The 18,864-nt window shown below is 40.7% G+C and overlaps 1 protein-coding gene across 1 annotated transcript in view; it reads left to right on the top strand.

Annotated features, from left to right (window-relative positions):
• CPXM2 (carboxypeptidase X, M14 family member 2) overlaps positions 1-18,864 on the top strand; it is a 66,085-nt gene that overhangs the window by 35,581 nt on the left and 11,640 nt on the right. The window contains exons 4-9 of the mRNA XM_058810356.1: positions 6,058-6,142; positions 6,435-6,585; positions 12,867-12,955; positions 15,598-15,721; positions 16,625-16,821; positions 17,635-17,814. Coding sequence (XP_058666339.1) covers positions 6,058-6,142; positions 6,435-6,585; positions 12,867-12,955; positions 15,598-15,721; positions 16,625-16,821; positions 17,635-17,814 — 826 coding nt within the window. The remainder of the gene's footprint in view (positions 1-6,057; positions 6,143-6,434; positions 6,586-12,866; positions 12,956-15,597; positions 15,722-16,624; positions 16,822-17,634; positions 17,815-18,864) is intronic.

The raw sequence follows: 18,864 nt of genomic DNA, 5'->3' as shown, positions 1-18,864 counted from the left end.
GCCTCCAAAGAGATGGATTTCACAGCAGTACATTCATTTCAGTCAGCTAGAAGCAATTTTAAAAATTAAACATTCAAAGATTTCAATTATTAAAAAAATACCCTTGCTGGCTAGTCAATCTCCATCTCCTAAATCATATTTATTTTAATTAGTTTGCAAAACTTGCTGGGCTACCTGTGGTTTGCCTGGGCATTTTCTGACTTGGCTGATTTGGAAGCTGTTTGGCAGTGGGTGATTTAAAATTTTATCAGCATAATTATTATTATAGAATACTAATATTAATGGTTTTACATTTAATTGCATGAGAGTACAAATTAATTTTTCAAGTAGAAACCCATTTAATTGCCAGCATGCTGATTCTGTTGCATGAGTATCATTTAGTATAAAGCTTGTCCAGCATTTTTTTGGTACAGAGATTTTGCTATATCAAGTATTTTGGTGTTACACTTTATTTATTATTGCTGGGTACACATTTATTTGCCTGAATGGGTCTATTTTATATTAATTTTAGGGGTTCTATTGCAGATAAATCAGGTTGGCCTGACAGCAGAAGAATAAAATGCTCAGTTGGAGCCAGGTCTGTTGTTCATGGGAGCTCTGCTGGTGTTTGCTGGTCTAATTCCACGAATGTCAGAGAATCATGGAATATTTTGGGTTAGGATGGATATCAAAAGTCATCCTGCTCCAATCCCCCTGCCATAGGACACCTTCCATGATCCCAAGCCTGGTCTTGGACACTTCCAGGGATCCAGGAGCAGCCACAGCTGCTCTGGGCAATCCATTCTCACAGGAACAATTCCCAGTTCCCAATCTCCCATCCATCCCTGCCTTCTGGCAGTGGGAGCCATTCCCTGTGTCCTGTCCCTCCATCCCTTGTCCCCAGTCCCTATCCAGCTCTCCTGGAGCCCCTTCAGGCCCTGGAAGTTGCTCTAAGGTCCAATCCAGAGCCTTCTGCAGGCTCAACACCCCCAGTTCTCTCCTTTCCAGACAGGAAGATGCTCCATCCCTTCAGTCTTCTTTGTGGCCCATCTCTGCCACTCTGGGCTTGAGCTTCTGCTCACCAGCACCTCAAATCCCCTGGGCTTTCCTTGATGTGGAAAAGCACCCTCAGAGATGAGGATCAATATTTATTTTAGATTTATTTCACTTGTTGCAGGTCAGCTTTCCATGACTAAGAAGCTTGGCATTTAAACATGGCATGCAGCAGGAGCTTCTCAAAGGGAAAAAACCCAAACAATCCCAATTCCCAGCTGATCCTCTGCCTGCTGGAGCCTGGGCAGGAAAAACCTGGCATCCTTCCTCTGCTTCCCATTCTCCTGAGCTGGGATTCAGCCTTTGTCCAACACACAGAGAGAAAAGTCAGGAAATTGTATCAGGGCAGGCTCAGCTGGAAGGTGTTTTGCTGTTCTGGTGCTGCCCATGATCTTTTTGCTCAGTAGCTGATGCTGTGGGTAGATAAGGAAAAGCTGATTATTGGGACTGGAACCTGCCAAAGCTGTAGGAGATCTGCTTTTAATTCTCTGCTTTGATTCAGGTTTACTGTCTCTGTCCCTGGGCAAGTTATTTATTCCCTCAGCTTTTCTTTTTGGATAAAATTGGAAAAGCAGGACATTTCCATGCATCACAAAAGACTGAATTTGAAACTGAAGGTGTTCAAATAAGCTTTGTCTAAGGCCAGTGCATTACAGATAAAAATCAAATAATTAGTAATAATTCAAAAATCCACCCTCTATTAAGTTAATTTGAATAATATTTTGATTTTTGCATTTACTGTCTCTGAAAAGAATTGATTAATATTGTCAGTGGATACTCAGATTTTTCAGATTGGCTGCGTCTGAAGAGATAAGGCTGCCATAAATTTTAAAAGGGATTATTTAAAAGGGATGCACCTGAATCCAAAGGCTCCCTGTCAAATCTGTACCTTGGATCTTTTTCCAGCATGGAGGAAATTTGTGAGGCAGAAGTGTCACTTTGTGGCAGAGGGTGATGGGCTGGGGGTAACCTCAAACACTCCTGGATTGTCACACAATGGCTTCTGTGCCAAGAAAGAGCTCCATAATTAATGCTCTCTTTTGAGAATGCTAGCCTAGGACTTCCCTGGAATTCAGTCTCCTCAGCTCTATAACCCCAGCAAATATCTGTATTTTTCTCTTAGGAGTGTTGTGGTAGGTCCTGAGAGATTTTATAGAGTGAAACCAGAAAAGCTTCTGTGAAACAACAGCAGGGACATCCTGAGTCTTGGAAAACATTACAGCTTTATTTCAGCCTTCCTTAGACAGCTTTATTGTCCAGTGCTGATGGGCTCCAAGGAGATTGGATGTGACAGAAATCCCTGTCTGCAAATCCCAAACCTGAGGAGATGGATCTTGGTGTCACCAGGTGATCACACACACAAAATTCCCCAATATTTCTCCTAGCACAAGGCTTGGCTTTAGCTGCCATGTTCCTCTGATGGATTGCCACAAAAAAAGCTTTAAATTTCTGTGCCTGCATGAATAAACCAGGTGTTTCTGGAACTCCTGGATCCCAGGAAATGCTGTTCCACATCCAGCTGCTCCCTGGGGTCAGCAGCCCTCCTGTGCCACACACGGGAGGGAAAGCTGCAGCTCTTGGGAGGATTTAGTGAGTTCTTGTCTGTCTGGAGCTGTGGAAGCGTCTGGGGTTTGATGACACTCAGTCAGTTAGGGCTTTGCTGGTTTTTTTTCCAGATCCTCTGACCCAAGAACCCACACACAGCTCCCCTGCCCCAGCGTGGGGATGTGGCTTTTAGGGAGAAGGTGCCATTTCCCAGGGCAGTCTGAATTTACAGGAGCCTCCTTAACATTGTCAGAAACTGTTTTTATGGTGGCATTGGGGGAAAAGTGGGAAGGATTTAAGCCCCTGGAGGCTTTAAGTGAGAGAAGGATCTGATCCCTGTGATGTTTTTATTCAGCTTTTTCCTCACAGGCAAACACAATGAATAGTATATGGTGTGTACCTTCTTACATTGCACTGATTTACCTCCTCCATGACCCTCTGAGGTCCTTCTATCCTGCCAGTGTCCAAGACTGGATGCAGTCCATTAGGGTTTTAATTGCATTCTGTCCCTCCACAGCACGCTGCTTGTTGCCACTCAAGATGGAAAATGTGCAGGACTACTTGTATGTGTTTTCCTTTGGGAGAGGTTTGAACTTTTGTAGTGGTAGGGAGTGAGAAAATCAAAATATGTTAAATGAAAGTCCCAGCTTAGAAATGTTACTGTGACAGCAGCATTTTCTCATGCCAGTAAATCAAGCTTGTTCTTTTAAAACCCTGTATGTGCCATGATTTTCTTACAAAAGTCTGTCCATGTTTGTCATGGTTTCATGTGACTTTAGTACTCTGTTTGAATTGCTTCTGCAAATGTTGAGCAATGAATATGGATGTGTTGTGTTTGCCTTCCTTATCTGATCTGTGCAGTTGAAGTGAAAAAAGTTCTGTAATACTTCAGGAGCAATGATGTAATTTGGGTTGTGCCGTTGCCTCTCTTGGTCCTTTAGCCTGATTTTGAGAGATGACCAAGAATAGTAAAAGAAACAATTATGCAAAGCTCATGCAAACTCCCAACAAAATGAGCAAGGAAATAAAATAAAAATAAAAATAAAAATTAAGAAAAAAAACAGCAAAAAGCTCAATATAATTGTATGTGCACTGAATATTTACAGTGCCACCAGCACCCTCCTTCAAACCCAGGAGTTTTGCTCTCAAGCTTGTATTTTCCTAGTAATTCAGAAAAAGCTATTTTCCTCTTTTTAGAGTTTTGCTGTTGGCCATTTTATAGAATGCTTTGGGCTGGAAGGGACCTTAAAGCTCATCCCATTCCACCCCTGCCATGGGCAGGGACACCTTCCACTGTCCCAGGCTGCTCCAAGCCCTGTCCAACCTGGCCTTGGTCACTGCCAGGGATCTGGGCACCCTGTGCCAGGGCCTCAGCACCATCACAACCAAGAATTTTTTCCCAATATCTGATCCAAACCTACTTTTTTTCATCACCCCTGTCCTGGCACTCTATGTCCTTGTCACAACTCCCTCTCCTTCCCTCTTGTCAACTCCTTTATTTGACAGAAGTAAATCAGCCTTTCTTCAACTTGAGAATACAGAGAAGCTGAGGGAAGAAAGTTCTTTGCAAGAGTCAGGAGAAACTTATCCAGCATGCTGAAGTCACTGTTTATTTTGTTGTGTGTCATTTATCATTTTACAGCCAAATTTTAGAGACGCCAGCACGGCACTTCTCAGCTCTGCAGTAAATCTCCTACCCCAGGAGCCCTTCCACTGAAAGGCAGGCAATTAGGATTTTCAGAGTGCTGCTAACTTGTTACAGTTGTTTACCAAATACTAAAGTTGTGTGCATTACAAGTGATAGATGTACCCTTCTTTTCATTGCCATAACAAAAAGTTGCCTGCTTGGCAATAGTCAAGATTTTTCCATTTAATCTAACATGAATGGCAAAGTCTATTCACTGAAGGAGGCTGGTGAAAGAGTTGCAAAGGACTGGTTTAGTGTCTAAAACAGAGCTGGGTTTGTTCAGTTGTTATTTTGTTGGGTTTTTGTCAAAATCTCATTTTTTTACTTTTGTGGGCATTAGTATAGAATTTCCAGACGTGATTTTCCAAATCCTACTAAATATTTACCTCATCTTTGTTTTCAGATGTGTAAAAAACCTCAGTTGTCTGTTTTGTACAAGGTTTGGTGAACTGGAGCTGATGGTTTTTCCCTTGTTCCATCCTTGTCCCTTTTTGGTCTTCATTAGAAGCCTGACTCTTTAGTGAGCACAAAAAGGCTGGTTTGTCCCTAAACACAGGCACAGTGGGTTCAATGTGGAGTGTGTGTTCATAGGTAGTTTGCCATTATTAGCTGATTTTAAAAGAAAAAACAAAACAAATCAGAATTGTATTTGTACAGGAGCAGTACAAGAGGAAGTCCTTAGGTGTTTCTGTCCTTCCAGGCACTCCTGATCTTCAATTTTTATGCTCTGCTGCTTCTCTAATACCTGCCCAAGTGCCCTTTTCTTCTCTGCAGTGCCAAGAGCTTTCCTAGCCCTGGTTTCACTCCCAGCCATGGGACTGTAGCTTAGCTGTGCTGAAGAAGAGCAGCTCAGAGCCCTGCTGGTTGCACATAAATATGGAATTTAATCATCCTGGACTGACTTCATGGTACAAATGTTCCTCCAAGCCACAAGTCTCCTCCAAGTCCCTGCCTACTGAAACCAGGTGTTAGGGGAAAAAACAAATCACTGCTGCCCTTTCTGAGTAACAAATGTGGGAGGAGAGTTGGGCATTGCCTTCTCCAGCCTTCTCCAGCCCTGTACACACATTGTTACCTGTCCACAGGTAATGCCTGAGCAGTGTGAAACTCCACAGCTTTAATCCAGAATATAGGAAGCAGCATTTTACATTTGCTCATACTCTTCTTTAGCTGGATCCAGATGAGACATAACTGAAGTATTTGACTTTTTTAGATGAAAGGGGATTTTGCTGTAAATCAGATGACATTAGAAAAATCAGCCTATTGGGGATTGATCAGGATATTGTAGGAGTGCAGTAGTCCTGTGATCAATTGTCTCTCTGTCCCTGTCTCTTGCTAATAAATACAAGAATAACTGCAGGCACCAGTTATTCTTCTATTGAAAGAAATGGAAATTTTGCTGGTTGAAATTCACAGATGTTTCATCCTTGAGGATTTATTACTTTTTTCCCATCCTCTCTGATAATAACAGCAGAACTAATAAATGCTCTGCAGCTGAAAAGATGATCTTTGAACACTGCATAAATCTATCCTAGATAAGCCATTTATCCCAAACTCTGCATATAAAAGGAGAGGAGAGCAGCAAGTCTCTCACCCCCTGGAATCCCAGAATATTATCTCACCAGGATTTTGCCTCTTTGTGCCAGGCTTTTTGAAAAGTGTGTTGAATCCAGATTGGCATGACTTTGCCAAATGGGATTTCCACTGCTAGCAGCCTTATAAGTTTGATTATATTAAATAATGTGCAGCCATTCTAAGTTCTGAAAAGTAACTTATTTATTCTCTTTTTCAAGGAGTAACTGGGTGACCTCTTACCGAGTGTTGGTGAGCAATGACAGCCATGCATGGACTGCTGTGAGGAACGAGTCTGGAGATGTGGTGAGTAGAACAAAACATGTTTTATGGGGAAGAGCAGAGGTGGGAAAGCAGGGGCTGGCCACAGATTAGTCAGTGGCAGCATCTCTCATTGATTTCAAGAGCAAATCCCAAGGTACAAAATAAGAATTGCCATGGGGGAATGGGGGGATTGCCATCCTCAAAAAGCAGATCTGGCCCGAGCCACCATCAGCCTGGAGCTGAAAGGTGATTTTACATTTTACATTTACATTTCTCTTACCAAAAGCACTCTGAGTCAGTCTGAAGCACTGATGTTGCCCTTTCTTTCCCCCAGATTTTTGAAGGGAACAGCGAGAAGGAGATCCCAGTGCTGAACATGCTGCCGGTGCCGCTGGTGGCGCGTTACATCCGCATCAACCCGCGCTCCTGGTTCCAGGAGGGCAGCATCTGCATGAGGCTGGAGATCCTGGGCTGCCCCTTGCCAGGTGAGAGCCTTTGCTGGTTCATGTTGGCATGGCTGCATGTGACTAGACTCAAAAAGTGCATTTCCTTTGGACAGCTTTGCTTTTGGTATAATATTTATCTTTAGTGAGTGGGGTTATGCAGAAAGAAATAGAAATATCTGCCCAAGCCCACAGAGAGTATCAGGATAACTTTTGATATGCAAGCCATAGTACCTGTAAGTGCCTTTATTAAAAAAACAAGATTGCATGGGTGATCTGACTGTTTCCTAGGGCAATTTGTATGTAAATTCTCGTGATCCCTTTCTCTTTCCTAAAACTGCATCTAAACAGGAAAAAAAGCAAAAATGTCAGTATTTGGAAAGGTGATTTTTATTGAGTGCAGCAGTTTTTCACCCTGGATTCTTACTGGCTTTACACCCATCCAGGGCCAGATTCTGCTCGGCAGTGCTGGCATTTGTTACCCTTTAGCTTCACGGGTCTGTGTCAGTGGGTGAAGCTGGGAACACATCCCCACTTTCAGCACTGTCCTGCTGAGTGCTCTTCCAGCTTTTCACAGATCTTGGATTCACACGGAAACAGCATCAGAGCATCCCCCTGGTAGTCATTTATTGAGTTAATTGCCCGCAGTGGCTGATTCAGTATATTCCTGAAAGAAAATACCAGAATCATTCATTGAGAAACACAATGGGAATGGGGTGTGTTCATTCAAAATGTAATTGGACTGAAGAACTAATAGGTTTTGATAAGTGCTGACCCATCTTTTTAGCTCAGAAAGAGCTGGCATTTCTTTCTCCGTGCTCATTTTGCGCGTCGCACGCGAGGTGCCCGGGACAAAGCTGTTCCCCAGGTTCCAGAGGCCTTTCCAAGCACGTTTTCTTCCTCTGGGATGGGACATGTTTTTGCAGCTCCCTCTAAGTGGATTCCTCACCTTTTATTGGTGCCATTTTGCTCATTCCAAGTTAAACGTCTGGGTGGTTTGGCAGTGGGAGCAGTAAATTTGGCGGTGCTGCTCTGACACTCTGTATTGACTGTGGGACTGGAAATCAAGGGCTCTTCTTTTCTGACAGGTTTTTTTCCCATCAAAATGACCAATTTTCCTAAATTCACCAAAATCAGGAGGTGGAGCTCTGTTAGTTGACACACCTCTAGCCTGTCCAAAGCTCAGGGCATAGGGAAATAGCCCAACAACTAAAGGATGATGGAAGGAAAGAAACCCATTTTCCTAACTCTAAATTTCTTTCCATGTCTTCTAGATTTGTGATTTTAGGGTTTATGCCTTCATTAATCCCTGAATATATTAAACCATTTGCATTCAGTCTGTGTTCTGTATTAGCTTTCCATCAAGCAGGCTCAGAAGTGAGGGTAATAAAGGAATAAAGAGAAAAGATAAAAGGAAAAGAAAAAACCTGAATAAGATTGATATTCGAGGTCAGCACTGTCTGAATGAGATGGAAATGGTTAAAGACAGCTAGAACCCATTCCTGTGGGTAGGGTCTGTCCTTAAAAGCTGCTGAGTGTGCTAGATGCGCTGAAAATTGGATAAATCATGATAAAAAACAATTTGGACAACTGGAACATACTTATCTAAGCAGTATTATATAAGATAATTGTAATTTTTATCAGTGAAATGCTTATCCATAGCATACACTTTTGTTGTATCTTAGGCTAGTGTGGACAAATAACTTTTTGTAGATTGTTACAGTAGCTTTAAAAAAAAGAAAGGAAAAAAAAGCTGTGTTGTCCAACTATGTCAATGCTATCTTTGGGCAACAGAAGGGATTTGCTGTTTCACCAAGAGAAAGACATTTCCATGGAGGAAAGATGCCAGAAAATCTTACCTGTAACAACAATCAGTGCTGCCATGTCTCAAAAAAGAGGGCAAAAGAGGACAAAACCCAAAAACATTTAATTCCCTCTCCACTTTCCAAAAATGCTGGTATTTACATAGAGGGAAGCTGACACACACAATCTTTTGCAATTGCCTCAGAGGGATGGATGTGCTTTCCTTGCCTTCTATTCCTCAAATCTAAGGAAGGTCAAAACAAAATTATATGTGATCAAAAGCACCCAGAGATTGGAGAGAGAAAATCAGTTGAGTTCTTCATGCATTTATTTATATTGTAGAGTATTCAAGGCAAGAGACAATTATTTTAACGGAATAAATTTGTGATGGAATTTAATTTTTAATAGTTCTTATATAGAAAACTATCACTGGTACCATGATCATGCCATTACTTTGAAGCCAAGATAAAAAAAGAACTTTACCAGCTCTGTAATGGAGCACTGTGTTTTGCAGTGGCTTCAGTCTTATTTTTACTGCTTCTCTCTTAGTGCCAGGCTACCTGGTCAAGTCTAAAGTTCTGATCATTTTTTGATAAAAATGTGGCTTTTTACAAGTATCTTTCATTATAAATGTCCGTGTCAACAGCAGCTCTAAATCCAGCATCTACTTTTGAGAATAAAAGGAGAAAAGAATCAGTTTATAGTTGAAAAATATTATTTCATTGCTGATTTCATGTGTGATGTTAATGCTCATGAGCAATGCTCATGAGGCTGCCATGAAATAGATCATGTGGAAAAAAACTTAGAATCACCTGATGTGGCTGCCAGCGGATTTATTTCAAGATTACACATGTGCTGTCTGTGAGATGTTCAATTTAGTGAAGACAAGTCAAATTCACTTAAATTACATGGAAATTAAAAAAAAACCCGCAGTCATTTGTGAAACAGCACATTGGGGTTTTTAAGGCAGTCTAAGGGATTTAAACCAGAATATTCTTTTTATTAAAAACTTCTCTGAAACCTTTGGATTGCCTTCATTTGGAACAGCACTTCTGAGAAGCTGAAACCCACTGGAAGCATCAGGGCCTCGCTGGCTGAGGTGCTGTAGAGCTGTAATAAGTGAAAATGCCCCTTTTTTTCATCAACTGCCAAGCAACTGGTCCTTTCTGGTACTTTTGGTACTTTTTCTGGGCAGTTTTCAGAGCCCTCATGCTGTAAAGTTGTTGGGCATGAACCCACTTGGAGTTTTGGGATCCCCAGCACAGGTAGTGATGCCTTGTGAAGGCTGCCCTAGAACAGAGGCTGGACAGGGTTACAGAATAAAGCAGGGATTTATTAAAATGCCTCAGTGGATCCACCGTGGGCAGCACAAGAGCCCAGCCAGGGCTGCACCCAAGATGAACCAAAATTGCCCCAAAATGCACGGCCGGGCACGGGCTCTGTCCCTATGATCATTTCTGCTCCATTTGCACCTTGCAGTTCATTGTCCCATTCCAGCTTTAGCCCAGGCAGTCCCACCCTGCTTGTTTTTCTCTCTCCAGCCCACGGTGTTTGTGCTCCTGGGATGAGATTTGGGTCATTTGTCCTTGGTGCCCAGCTGGAGCAGGAATTGTTTTGTCTCCCTGCTCTGTGCACAGAGCTCAGCATCCCCTGATGTGAACCCAGACCCACACACTAAAGCAGCACAGAATCTGAGAAATAGAAAAGCTAAACCTGAGGCATCAGAAAGACGTGGAGCTGTTGGAGACCTCGGAGGTGATCAGAGGGATGGAGCAGCTCTGCTGTGAGGAAAAGCTGAGAGAATTGGGTTTGTTCATCCTGGAGAGGGGAAGGCCTTGGGGTGATGTAATTGTGGCCTTCCAATCCCTGAGGGAAACTACAAAAAAGATGGAGAGAGAGACTTTGGACAATGGCCTGGAGTGACAGGACAATGGGAATGGCTTCCCACAGCCAGAGGGCAGGTTTAGATGGGATTTTGGGAAGGAATTATTCCCTGTGAGGGTGGGCAGGCCCTGGCACAGGTGCCCAGAGCAGCTGTGGCTGCCCCTGGATCCCTGGCAGTGCCCAAGGCCAGGCTGGACATTGGCCTTGGAGCACCCTGGGACAGTGGGAGGTGTCCCTGCCCATGGCTGGGGTGGCACTGGGTGGGATTTAAGGTTCCTTCCAACCCATACCAATCTGTGCTCCTGTGAATCTGTGATTTAACAGCTTTAGTCACTTGTCCATCTTTACAAGAGTAGAAAGATGAAGAGCACAAGGTGCCTCTCCCAGCAAACTTCATTACCTCTACTTTTGATGCATAAGCAAATTAGTGGTAGAAAAAAGCTAATATACCCCTCTGTATAAACGTGAGTGCCACAGTTTTGCAGGATCTTTTCTCCATGGAAGAAAGAGAGACTTTCTGCAGAATTTCTGTGAATAAATCAGTATATTTCTCTTATAAATCTTCTGTAGTTTGAGCTTTTCAGTCTTTTATTCTCAGTTTTATTCAAAAAATAATTTTTACCAAAGTGGACCCATCCAGCTGTGTGCAAGCCTTGTTTGTCTTTCTACCTTTTAGCTTTTAATGTTCTAATCTGTATTCCTGCTGCAGCAGAACTCCAGCTATCCAAGCAGGCTGCAGCAGAGCCTGGCAAAATATGAGTGTTAATTCCCCAGGGAACTGTCAAATTGAGCTCTGTTGTTGAGGAAGGGCCAGAGATACCATCATTTTCACTGCAGTTTTTTTAAGTTTCCACCAACTCTACAGCATTCACAGTCATTCCCATGATATTAGTGTTTGATGTATGGAAAAAGAGCCAGGCTTTGAAAGGCATGGGATTAAAGTATCAGGGAAAAAAATCGGTTGCTGTATATTTTGGCTCATGGGGATACAGAAAACTTTCAACATCCTGGCAGTTTTATGACATTTATTTTTATATTTTTACAATGTGGAGGTATTTTTTCAATTATGAAGACGTTCTGTGGGGCATTGAACACATTGTCTCCTTTTAGAAGAAGTGGTGGTTTTCTTTATGATTTCCATTTTTCATCAGTATATCAATGAGTGATTTCTACAAATTAACATGGGTTTTGATGAGACAATATTTTTCTGGGGACATTTTTCTGTCATATTTGTAGAGCAGCCTTCAACTGACCTTTCAGCATCTCTGCTGTAGATTAGGAAATGGAAGTGGAGACAAGGATGGGTCATGTTACTGTGAAGCTTAATGGGACTTGCATGTTTCATTTCATAAATAACTTAAATGGAGCAAAAAAACCCCAAAACTTCAGAATTTTATGAGAATATTTAGTGGTTTTGATGCAGGAAATATGAAACTTAAAAATGTTTTAAAGTATTTCACACTGTTGTGAGTTTTCCATAATTTCAGTAAGGATTTGTTGCTGTGGGATAACTACATATTTTTCCTACTCAGAATTGTTCTTTTTTTTCCCCCCACAAAAAAAGTCACAGCTGACAGGTGACATTATGGGAATATAATGGTTTAAAACCATTTTTTTCTCTAGAGACAATGTCTTTTTGTGTTGCAATAAGGATGACATTTAAACTTTTTCATATTTTGCTTCTCCCTCAATAATTTTAAACCAATGAAGATGATTTTGTGTGAAGGGAAACAATTTTTCATAGAAGCCTGACAGCCACTGGCTTGACAAATGATTACTCAGAATTCCAGACATCCCAGATGTGGCAAGTTAAGGAATGTGTCTGATGTTTTCCAAATAGACTTGTTTGTCTCTGAAAATAAATCATAATAGATTAGGCTAGGAGCACATTTATCAGGAACTTCAAAGCTCAGCCATAACAGTCTTGTCCTGTTTCTTTTTGGGTTTTTTTTTCCAGGTGAAGGGCCTGGAATGTCAAGGAAACAGAAGATTCTTTTCTAACCACACATCCTCCTTTGATACTCCAAAATGAACAAACTATAAAAAATATCCATAAACAAGTGAATATGTAAATTTTTAGTAACAAACACCTCTGACTTCCACAGGAACTCCTTTGGAAGATAATTAGGAATGCTTAATGTGCCAAATTATTCCTTTCCATGTTTTGCAGTCAGTGCATGAACTTGGAAAATACTCATCAGGAAAACAAAAATTCCTCGCAATAGTAAATTAATCAAGTGGACACAAAGCATTTACTGTGGCTTTTTCCTCTAATTTGATTTTTCTTCCACTCTTTTATCTTGCATCTGACTCATCATTTCCCAATGACTTTTTCCCTCCTCTGCAGCCTAAGGCTGCCCTTCTGCTTTTCTGTTGAAATTCAGGTTTTTGTGCAGAGGAGCTGTCTGGAAAGCTGGTGCCACCTTGCTTTTGTTTGGATCTCTATGAATTGATTTGTGCAGTGATTAGAAATATTTCAGATTAGTTGTTTCTCTGAGTTTTGCTTTTGAAAACCTGTTTTAGATACACACAGGACAGTGGAATTCAGATTTCTATGTTTCTTACATGCATTGTGCCAAAGCATCTCTATATTTGAAATTCCTAAGCATGAGAAAACTCCTTTTTTTCTTTCTCAGACCCAAACAATTATTACCACAGAAGAAATGAAATGACAACCACTGATAATCTGGACTTTAAGCATCACAACTACAAGGAGATGAGGCAGGTAGGCAAAGAAGGATGGTGTGTGATGGAGGGTGGATGGGTGAAGGCTTTTCAGCCATGTGGAATCTGAATTCCACAAAAATTAAACTATTATTTTCATTTTAAACTCTGTCTGCAATATGGTTTTAAAATATTTTCTCTGCTTAAATCTATTAAAAGAAGCAGTCCAATAAAGTCCCAAAGTCTTAATTTGTACATAAATGAACCTGAAAGAGGTGACACTATGTGACAGAGGAAGTATTTTCATATAATATGCCCCTCTTTTTCTTCCATATGTATTTGAGTGGTGAATGACACGGTGGTTCCTCCTTCTAGATTTGACTCTGATTTAGCCATCAGTTTTCTCATCTATTTCTGTGGGTTTGAATAATCAGAATAAACTCTAGAGTCCCATTCCATATTCACAGTTGTGAAAATCAGCAAAAATTCACCAGAAACACCAGAAAAAAAACCTCCGCTAGTATAATTTTAAACTTACCAGCGTTGTTATTCTTGTTCCTTTAGCTTCAAACAAGTTCTTGGCTTTGTTATTGTTCTTAATCTTGCTTCATTATCACCACAGACACAAGTGTGGGCTGTCCTGAAGAAATATTTCTGCCCACTTTCCCTTCAAATATAAAGATAATATGTTTGGACTTGATGTGTGTGAATCACTTGCTGTGTGCTGGGTTTTCAGTGTATTTATACTGCATGAATCACCACTGGGTTTTATTGAGCAATTGTGTACTGAGTCACACGTTTATTTTGGTAGAGATTTCATGGCCTATATTTCTTAGCACAAAGAGTAGACGAGTAGGAACTCAATTGGCATAATTACTGTCAAGAACAATAAAATAAAATGCATTTATGTTGTCATTGCAGAAAGACAGGTTGGTCAGGTTAGAAATATCTTGGGGGAAAAAAACCACAGCTTTAAACCAGAGTGTTTTTGCACTCTTCTTACAAATGGAAAATCTGTGACTGTGGTTGAGAATTGTGAACTGTGTGCCCTCCCAATTTCTGTGTCAAAATAGTTAATTTTTTTAGAGCTCATTGGATTTTCATTGCTGATGGGCAGAATGTTATGGGTTGCATTGCAGCAAGTCTTATATACCCAAAACTATTCTCAAAACCTCAGTGCAAAATGGAATAATAACTGCCAGAATCAACTTATTATTAAAAACAAACAAACAACAGCAATCAAAAACATGCCCAACCCCCAAAAATTGCATTATTGTCACTTTTCATGGCTACTTCACCACAAAGCATCCTAGAAAAATGCTGGTTTTTGATTTATTATCAACACTGAGGGAGGAGGAGATGCTGTTCCCTGGGCCATGTTCTGGAAGCATCACATTACATTGCAATAAGTCGAGTATTTGTGAGAGGGAGGGATTTTCTCAGTGTCAGGTAATTTTAGTAGAACTCTCTGCTTAGGAAGATGAAATTTGCAGCTCCAGTTTTCTCCTTGTAAAAGAGCATTCAGTCTTCTTCTTCCAGTCAATGGGAACCCTCACTGTGTTTTGTGTGCAGGATTGTTTCACAGCCCAAAATATTCCTTATTTTTTAATTTCTATATATGTATTTGTATTTATTCATGTGGTACAGGAAGCTGTTACATGTTTGATGTGGGTATTTGAGTACAACCTTATCTTTGAGACAACAAACCCAGATCATAGTTGAAATATTTTGCCATTTGTAGGAAATAAGAATGAGAAGATCAAATATGAAATATGTTGATTTTCAGCATTGTATTTCCATTAACTCCACTGCATTACATTACCAAAAGAGTCACAGCAAATGTCACTACAAAGGTCTAATGCAGGAAAAGTTCTTTGACTCAGAAAATAATCACATGTTTGCAATTAAAGACATGATGGGGAGTTTGCTGAGGCCAACACAAATATTTCCACTGAATGTAACAGACTTTGAACTTGGTTCTGGGCATTTTTCTCACTATTAATGAGCATTTCCATACTTTCAACCACGTCTCTAAATTGATGTTCCTGGTATCCTGTGAGCACTGGAGTGCCAGGCACGTCAGGAAAGCTCCTGCACATGGGAGTTTCAGAGTCAGGGGTTTCAGAGGAGCTCTGAGACAACAGGCTCACATTCCCCATTTCTCATGGATGGAGCTGCATGGATGCAGGGAGCCATCAACCAGCTCAGTTTGCTTCAGTTTGAAGAAGGTGTGAGGAGAGAAATTTATAAACACAGGTCTGAGTCAGTAACATTATTTATACAGCAGGGTTTTAGCCTTTAGCTAAAATAGAACTGCTTTTAATGCAGGATCTCTGCTTGCTGGCAGAGTGGAAAAATTCATATTTCTGTTGAAATGTGGCAACCTGCAAAATAAATGCATTTCTGTGCACTGACACCCTGGGTCACCTCAAGTCCTTTATCTATAGTACCTCACAGGGTGTGGTTATTTTATTCACTCTCCATTATTTTAATTACTCTCTATGGCATAATGTTTTAAAAATGAGATAGCAGAGCTATAAATTCATGAACTAAGCATAAAGTTTTTACAACTAAGAAGTAATCAGAGAAGAAAATTAAGAGTTTGTGCCACATTCAATTTAGAATGAACTAATTCATCATGGATCTGTTGTGATGCTGCATTGTCTTAATATGTTCTTTTTTTCCTCTTTTTTTTGTTGGCAGCTGATGAAAACTGTGAATAAAATGTGCCCAAATATCACAAGAATTTACAATATTGGAAAAAGCCACCAAGGACTGAAGCTGTATGCAGTGGAGATTTCTGACAACCCAGGAGAACACGAAGTTGGTTAGGATTTTAATCTTCACTAAATCTGTTGAAGGGGTGTTGGAATTTGGCCTTTTTCCCCCTCCTCTTCCTCCATATCTGCACTAATTATCACTGATGGAATTATATTCATGGCAGCAAAGATTTCAAATGTATGTGGGTTGAACCTCAGTGCTGTATTTCTAAATTGGGAAGAGGAGGGCGAGCACAAATAGAGGACATTTTGAATGTGGGATCAAATTCTTTAATGATCGTTCTTCACAGTAGTAAAATAAAAGTGAACTTTAATACTGGAGGATGGATTTTAGTTATGGCATTGATGTAGCTTTGGATAGAAATTTACCTTAATGCATTGCAGGGACAGGTCAAATCTCCAAATAATTTTTCACTCATGAGGTTTGGGGTTCAGTTTCCTACCATGATATAATTCTTCAGCATAGAAGAAACTCATTCGATCTTTGGTTGTTCTCACTGTGCCAGTGCCTGGGAGAGCTGTTGGAATAAAAGAATTTTGTGCTTTGCTGTATCCATGAATAATATCCTTAGATTGGTTATTAGGAAAATTCTCTTCTAGCAAACTATTTTTCAGTATTTTTCATGTGACTTTTAGACCTTTAAAACTGTTAAAATACACCTCTAACATGCTGAAGTTGTGAGTATAATTAAAGATATGTTTAATCAAATATGGGTTTTAGAGCTTTTACTCAGTGGCTTTAGATATTGCTAATACACAAGCCAGTTCTAAAATAGCAACAGAAAGCAATTTATTTCTCCAAACTGACATTTTCACCTCTCATCTGTGCAGCTGAGACATTTCTCCACACTCCTTAAGTGAAATGTTGCTGATTGACATTGAAGCTGTTTGATAGAGATTTGATTTGCTGCTCTGACTACAACTCTGCTCCGTGTTTTTTTTTTCCACAGGAGAGCCAGAATTCCACTACATTGCAGGAGCTCATGGGAATGAAGTGCTTGGCCGAGAGCTGATCCTTCTGCTCATGCAGTTCATGTGCCAGGAATACCTGGCTGGGAACCCACGCATTGTGCACCTCATCCAGGACACCAGGATCCACCTGCTGCCCTCAGTGAACCCTGATGGATATGACAAGGCCTATAAAGCGGTAATGGGGATGATGAGCACATCAAGGAATTCTTTTCTTTCCAGTAGATGGATCAAAAATGCTCCTCCTGTCTTTATTTTCTTCAAAGATCACATTTTGCGAGCGATCGAAATTTAAAAATGAAAAGATGGGCACATCAAAGTAAACACAAACTGTCTTGGGGAAAAGCTGAAAGAAACAGTGTTTGATGTGATGTTGGCTAACAGGAAAATGTACATGAAAGAAGGATCACAAACACTGCCAGGGGAAACCATCCTGAGATGTACAGAGCCATGGGAACTCCATTATGGAAAATGGAAAATTTGTGCAATCTGTTTCTCACTAGAAACCAAGCTCAGCATGTGAAAATTTGCATTCCTCTCCAGCTGAAATTTTATAGTGTGCCTTTAAGGAGAGCATGATGTGTTGGGCATCATAATAATTCAGTCTGGATGAAGACAGACACCAGGAAAAATTGTAGAGGCTGGTCAAATGCGTTGGAAAATCTTCCAGAGCAGTCTGCAGAAGACTGGAATAGGAAAGTCAAAATCATAGTCATGGGAGGGAATGTCTGCTGTCTCCATTGAGAGATATATTTTGGCTAACCTCAAGTAAATTTTCATGGGTTTTCCTTCACCTCATTCAAGATTTCATACAAAAAATTTTAAAGTGCCAATGAGTTAATTCAGTTAATTAAATAATTAATCTTCCATTTCTCTATATAGAATTATCTCTGGGACATTCCCAAACATTCTTCAGGGGCTCATAGGTGTCTGTAATCTAAATGAACATTAATTATTTTTTTCTTTATTTTTATTTTTTTTTAAATCCAAGGGTTCAGAATTGGGGGGCTGGTCTCTAGGACGATGGACTCAGGATGGCATTGACATCAACAATAACTTCCCTGACCTAAACTCTCTGCTCTGGGAGTCAGAAGATCAGAAGAAAAGTAAAAGAAAAGTTCCAAACCATCACATCCCGATCCCTGACTGGTACCTGTCCGAAAATGCCACTGTGAGTAAGGCCAGGAGAGGGGACACAAAAGCTGGGACGTCCTGAGAGAGTGAGATTTACATTCTCAAGAGATGAATAACCTGGGAGTGAAGTTCCACACCTGATCTAAGTCAATGATTCCCTTTATGTCAGTGGAAATAAAAATGCACCACAAAAGCACCATTTCCCCCAGGATTCAGAGACAGGTCTCAAGGAGGAAACTGTTTCCTAGAGGATTTTCTTTTCCATCAGCTATTGCAAGAGCCTGGAGGACTCCAAACCCAACTTTTAGGCAGCAAGGTAGACAAAGAGAAGCACAGCATGAGCTCAGCCATGTGGATCAGGCTTCTCCCAGGTTTTGTGGCATAGATGAGCTCTTTGAAAACTCACTCACAGATTTGTCCTGGGATTTTCTTACTTGCTCTTACTTGAAATATGTTCTTATCTTGAAAAACACAGCAACAGATCAGATACATGCAAAACCTTGCTGTGGGCTTATGTTAACGTCATTTATTGGATTGTAGTGCCAGAAATTTAACTTATTTTGGCCTGACCTTTGAATTATAATGTCAGCTTTTAATAGCAGCTTCACTGTGGCAGTTTTTAGTACTTTAGAATCACACAATCATGAAATAGCAACAGTTTAAAGGGGCCTCTGGAGATCAATCCAAGGCAGGGTCACCTGGAGTGGGTGACACAGGAACACATCCAGGTGGGTTTGGGATGTGTCCAGAGAGGGAGACTCCATGACCTCCCTGTGCACCTGCTGGGGTGCTCTGCCACCCTCATGGAAAAGTTTGAGTTGAAACTTCCTGTGTTTTAATTTATGGCCATTATTTCTATGTTTAAAATCCTTTCTTTTGTAAACAAAGAGGGGGAGCAATGTCACCATCTGACACCTCTGTCAGTTCCTGCTCTGGGCCTCACTCTGCATAGATGTTCCTGTTCCATAAATTACTGATGTGAAGGTTCTGTTAGCTCTTAAGGCATATCTGTGACCTCCCAAAATGGCTGACAAGTACCATAATTTAAAGAAGGCCTTCTCCTTTCCCACATCCCTTCTGCTGGCTT

This window comes from Ammospiza caudacuta, chromosome 9 (genome assembly GCF_027887145.1).
Source record: "Ammospiza caudacuta isolate bAmmCau1 chromosome 9, bAmmCau1.pri, whole genome shotgun sequence".
Taxonomy (NCBI): Eukaryota; Metazoa; Chordata; class Aves; order Passeriformes; family Passerellidae; genus Ammospiza; species Ammospiza caudacuta.
This window is presented reverse-complemented; position numbering and strand designations above follow the sequence as displayed.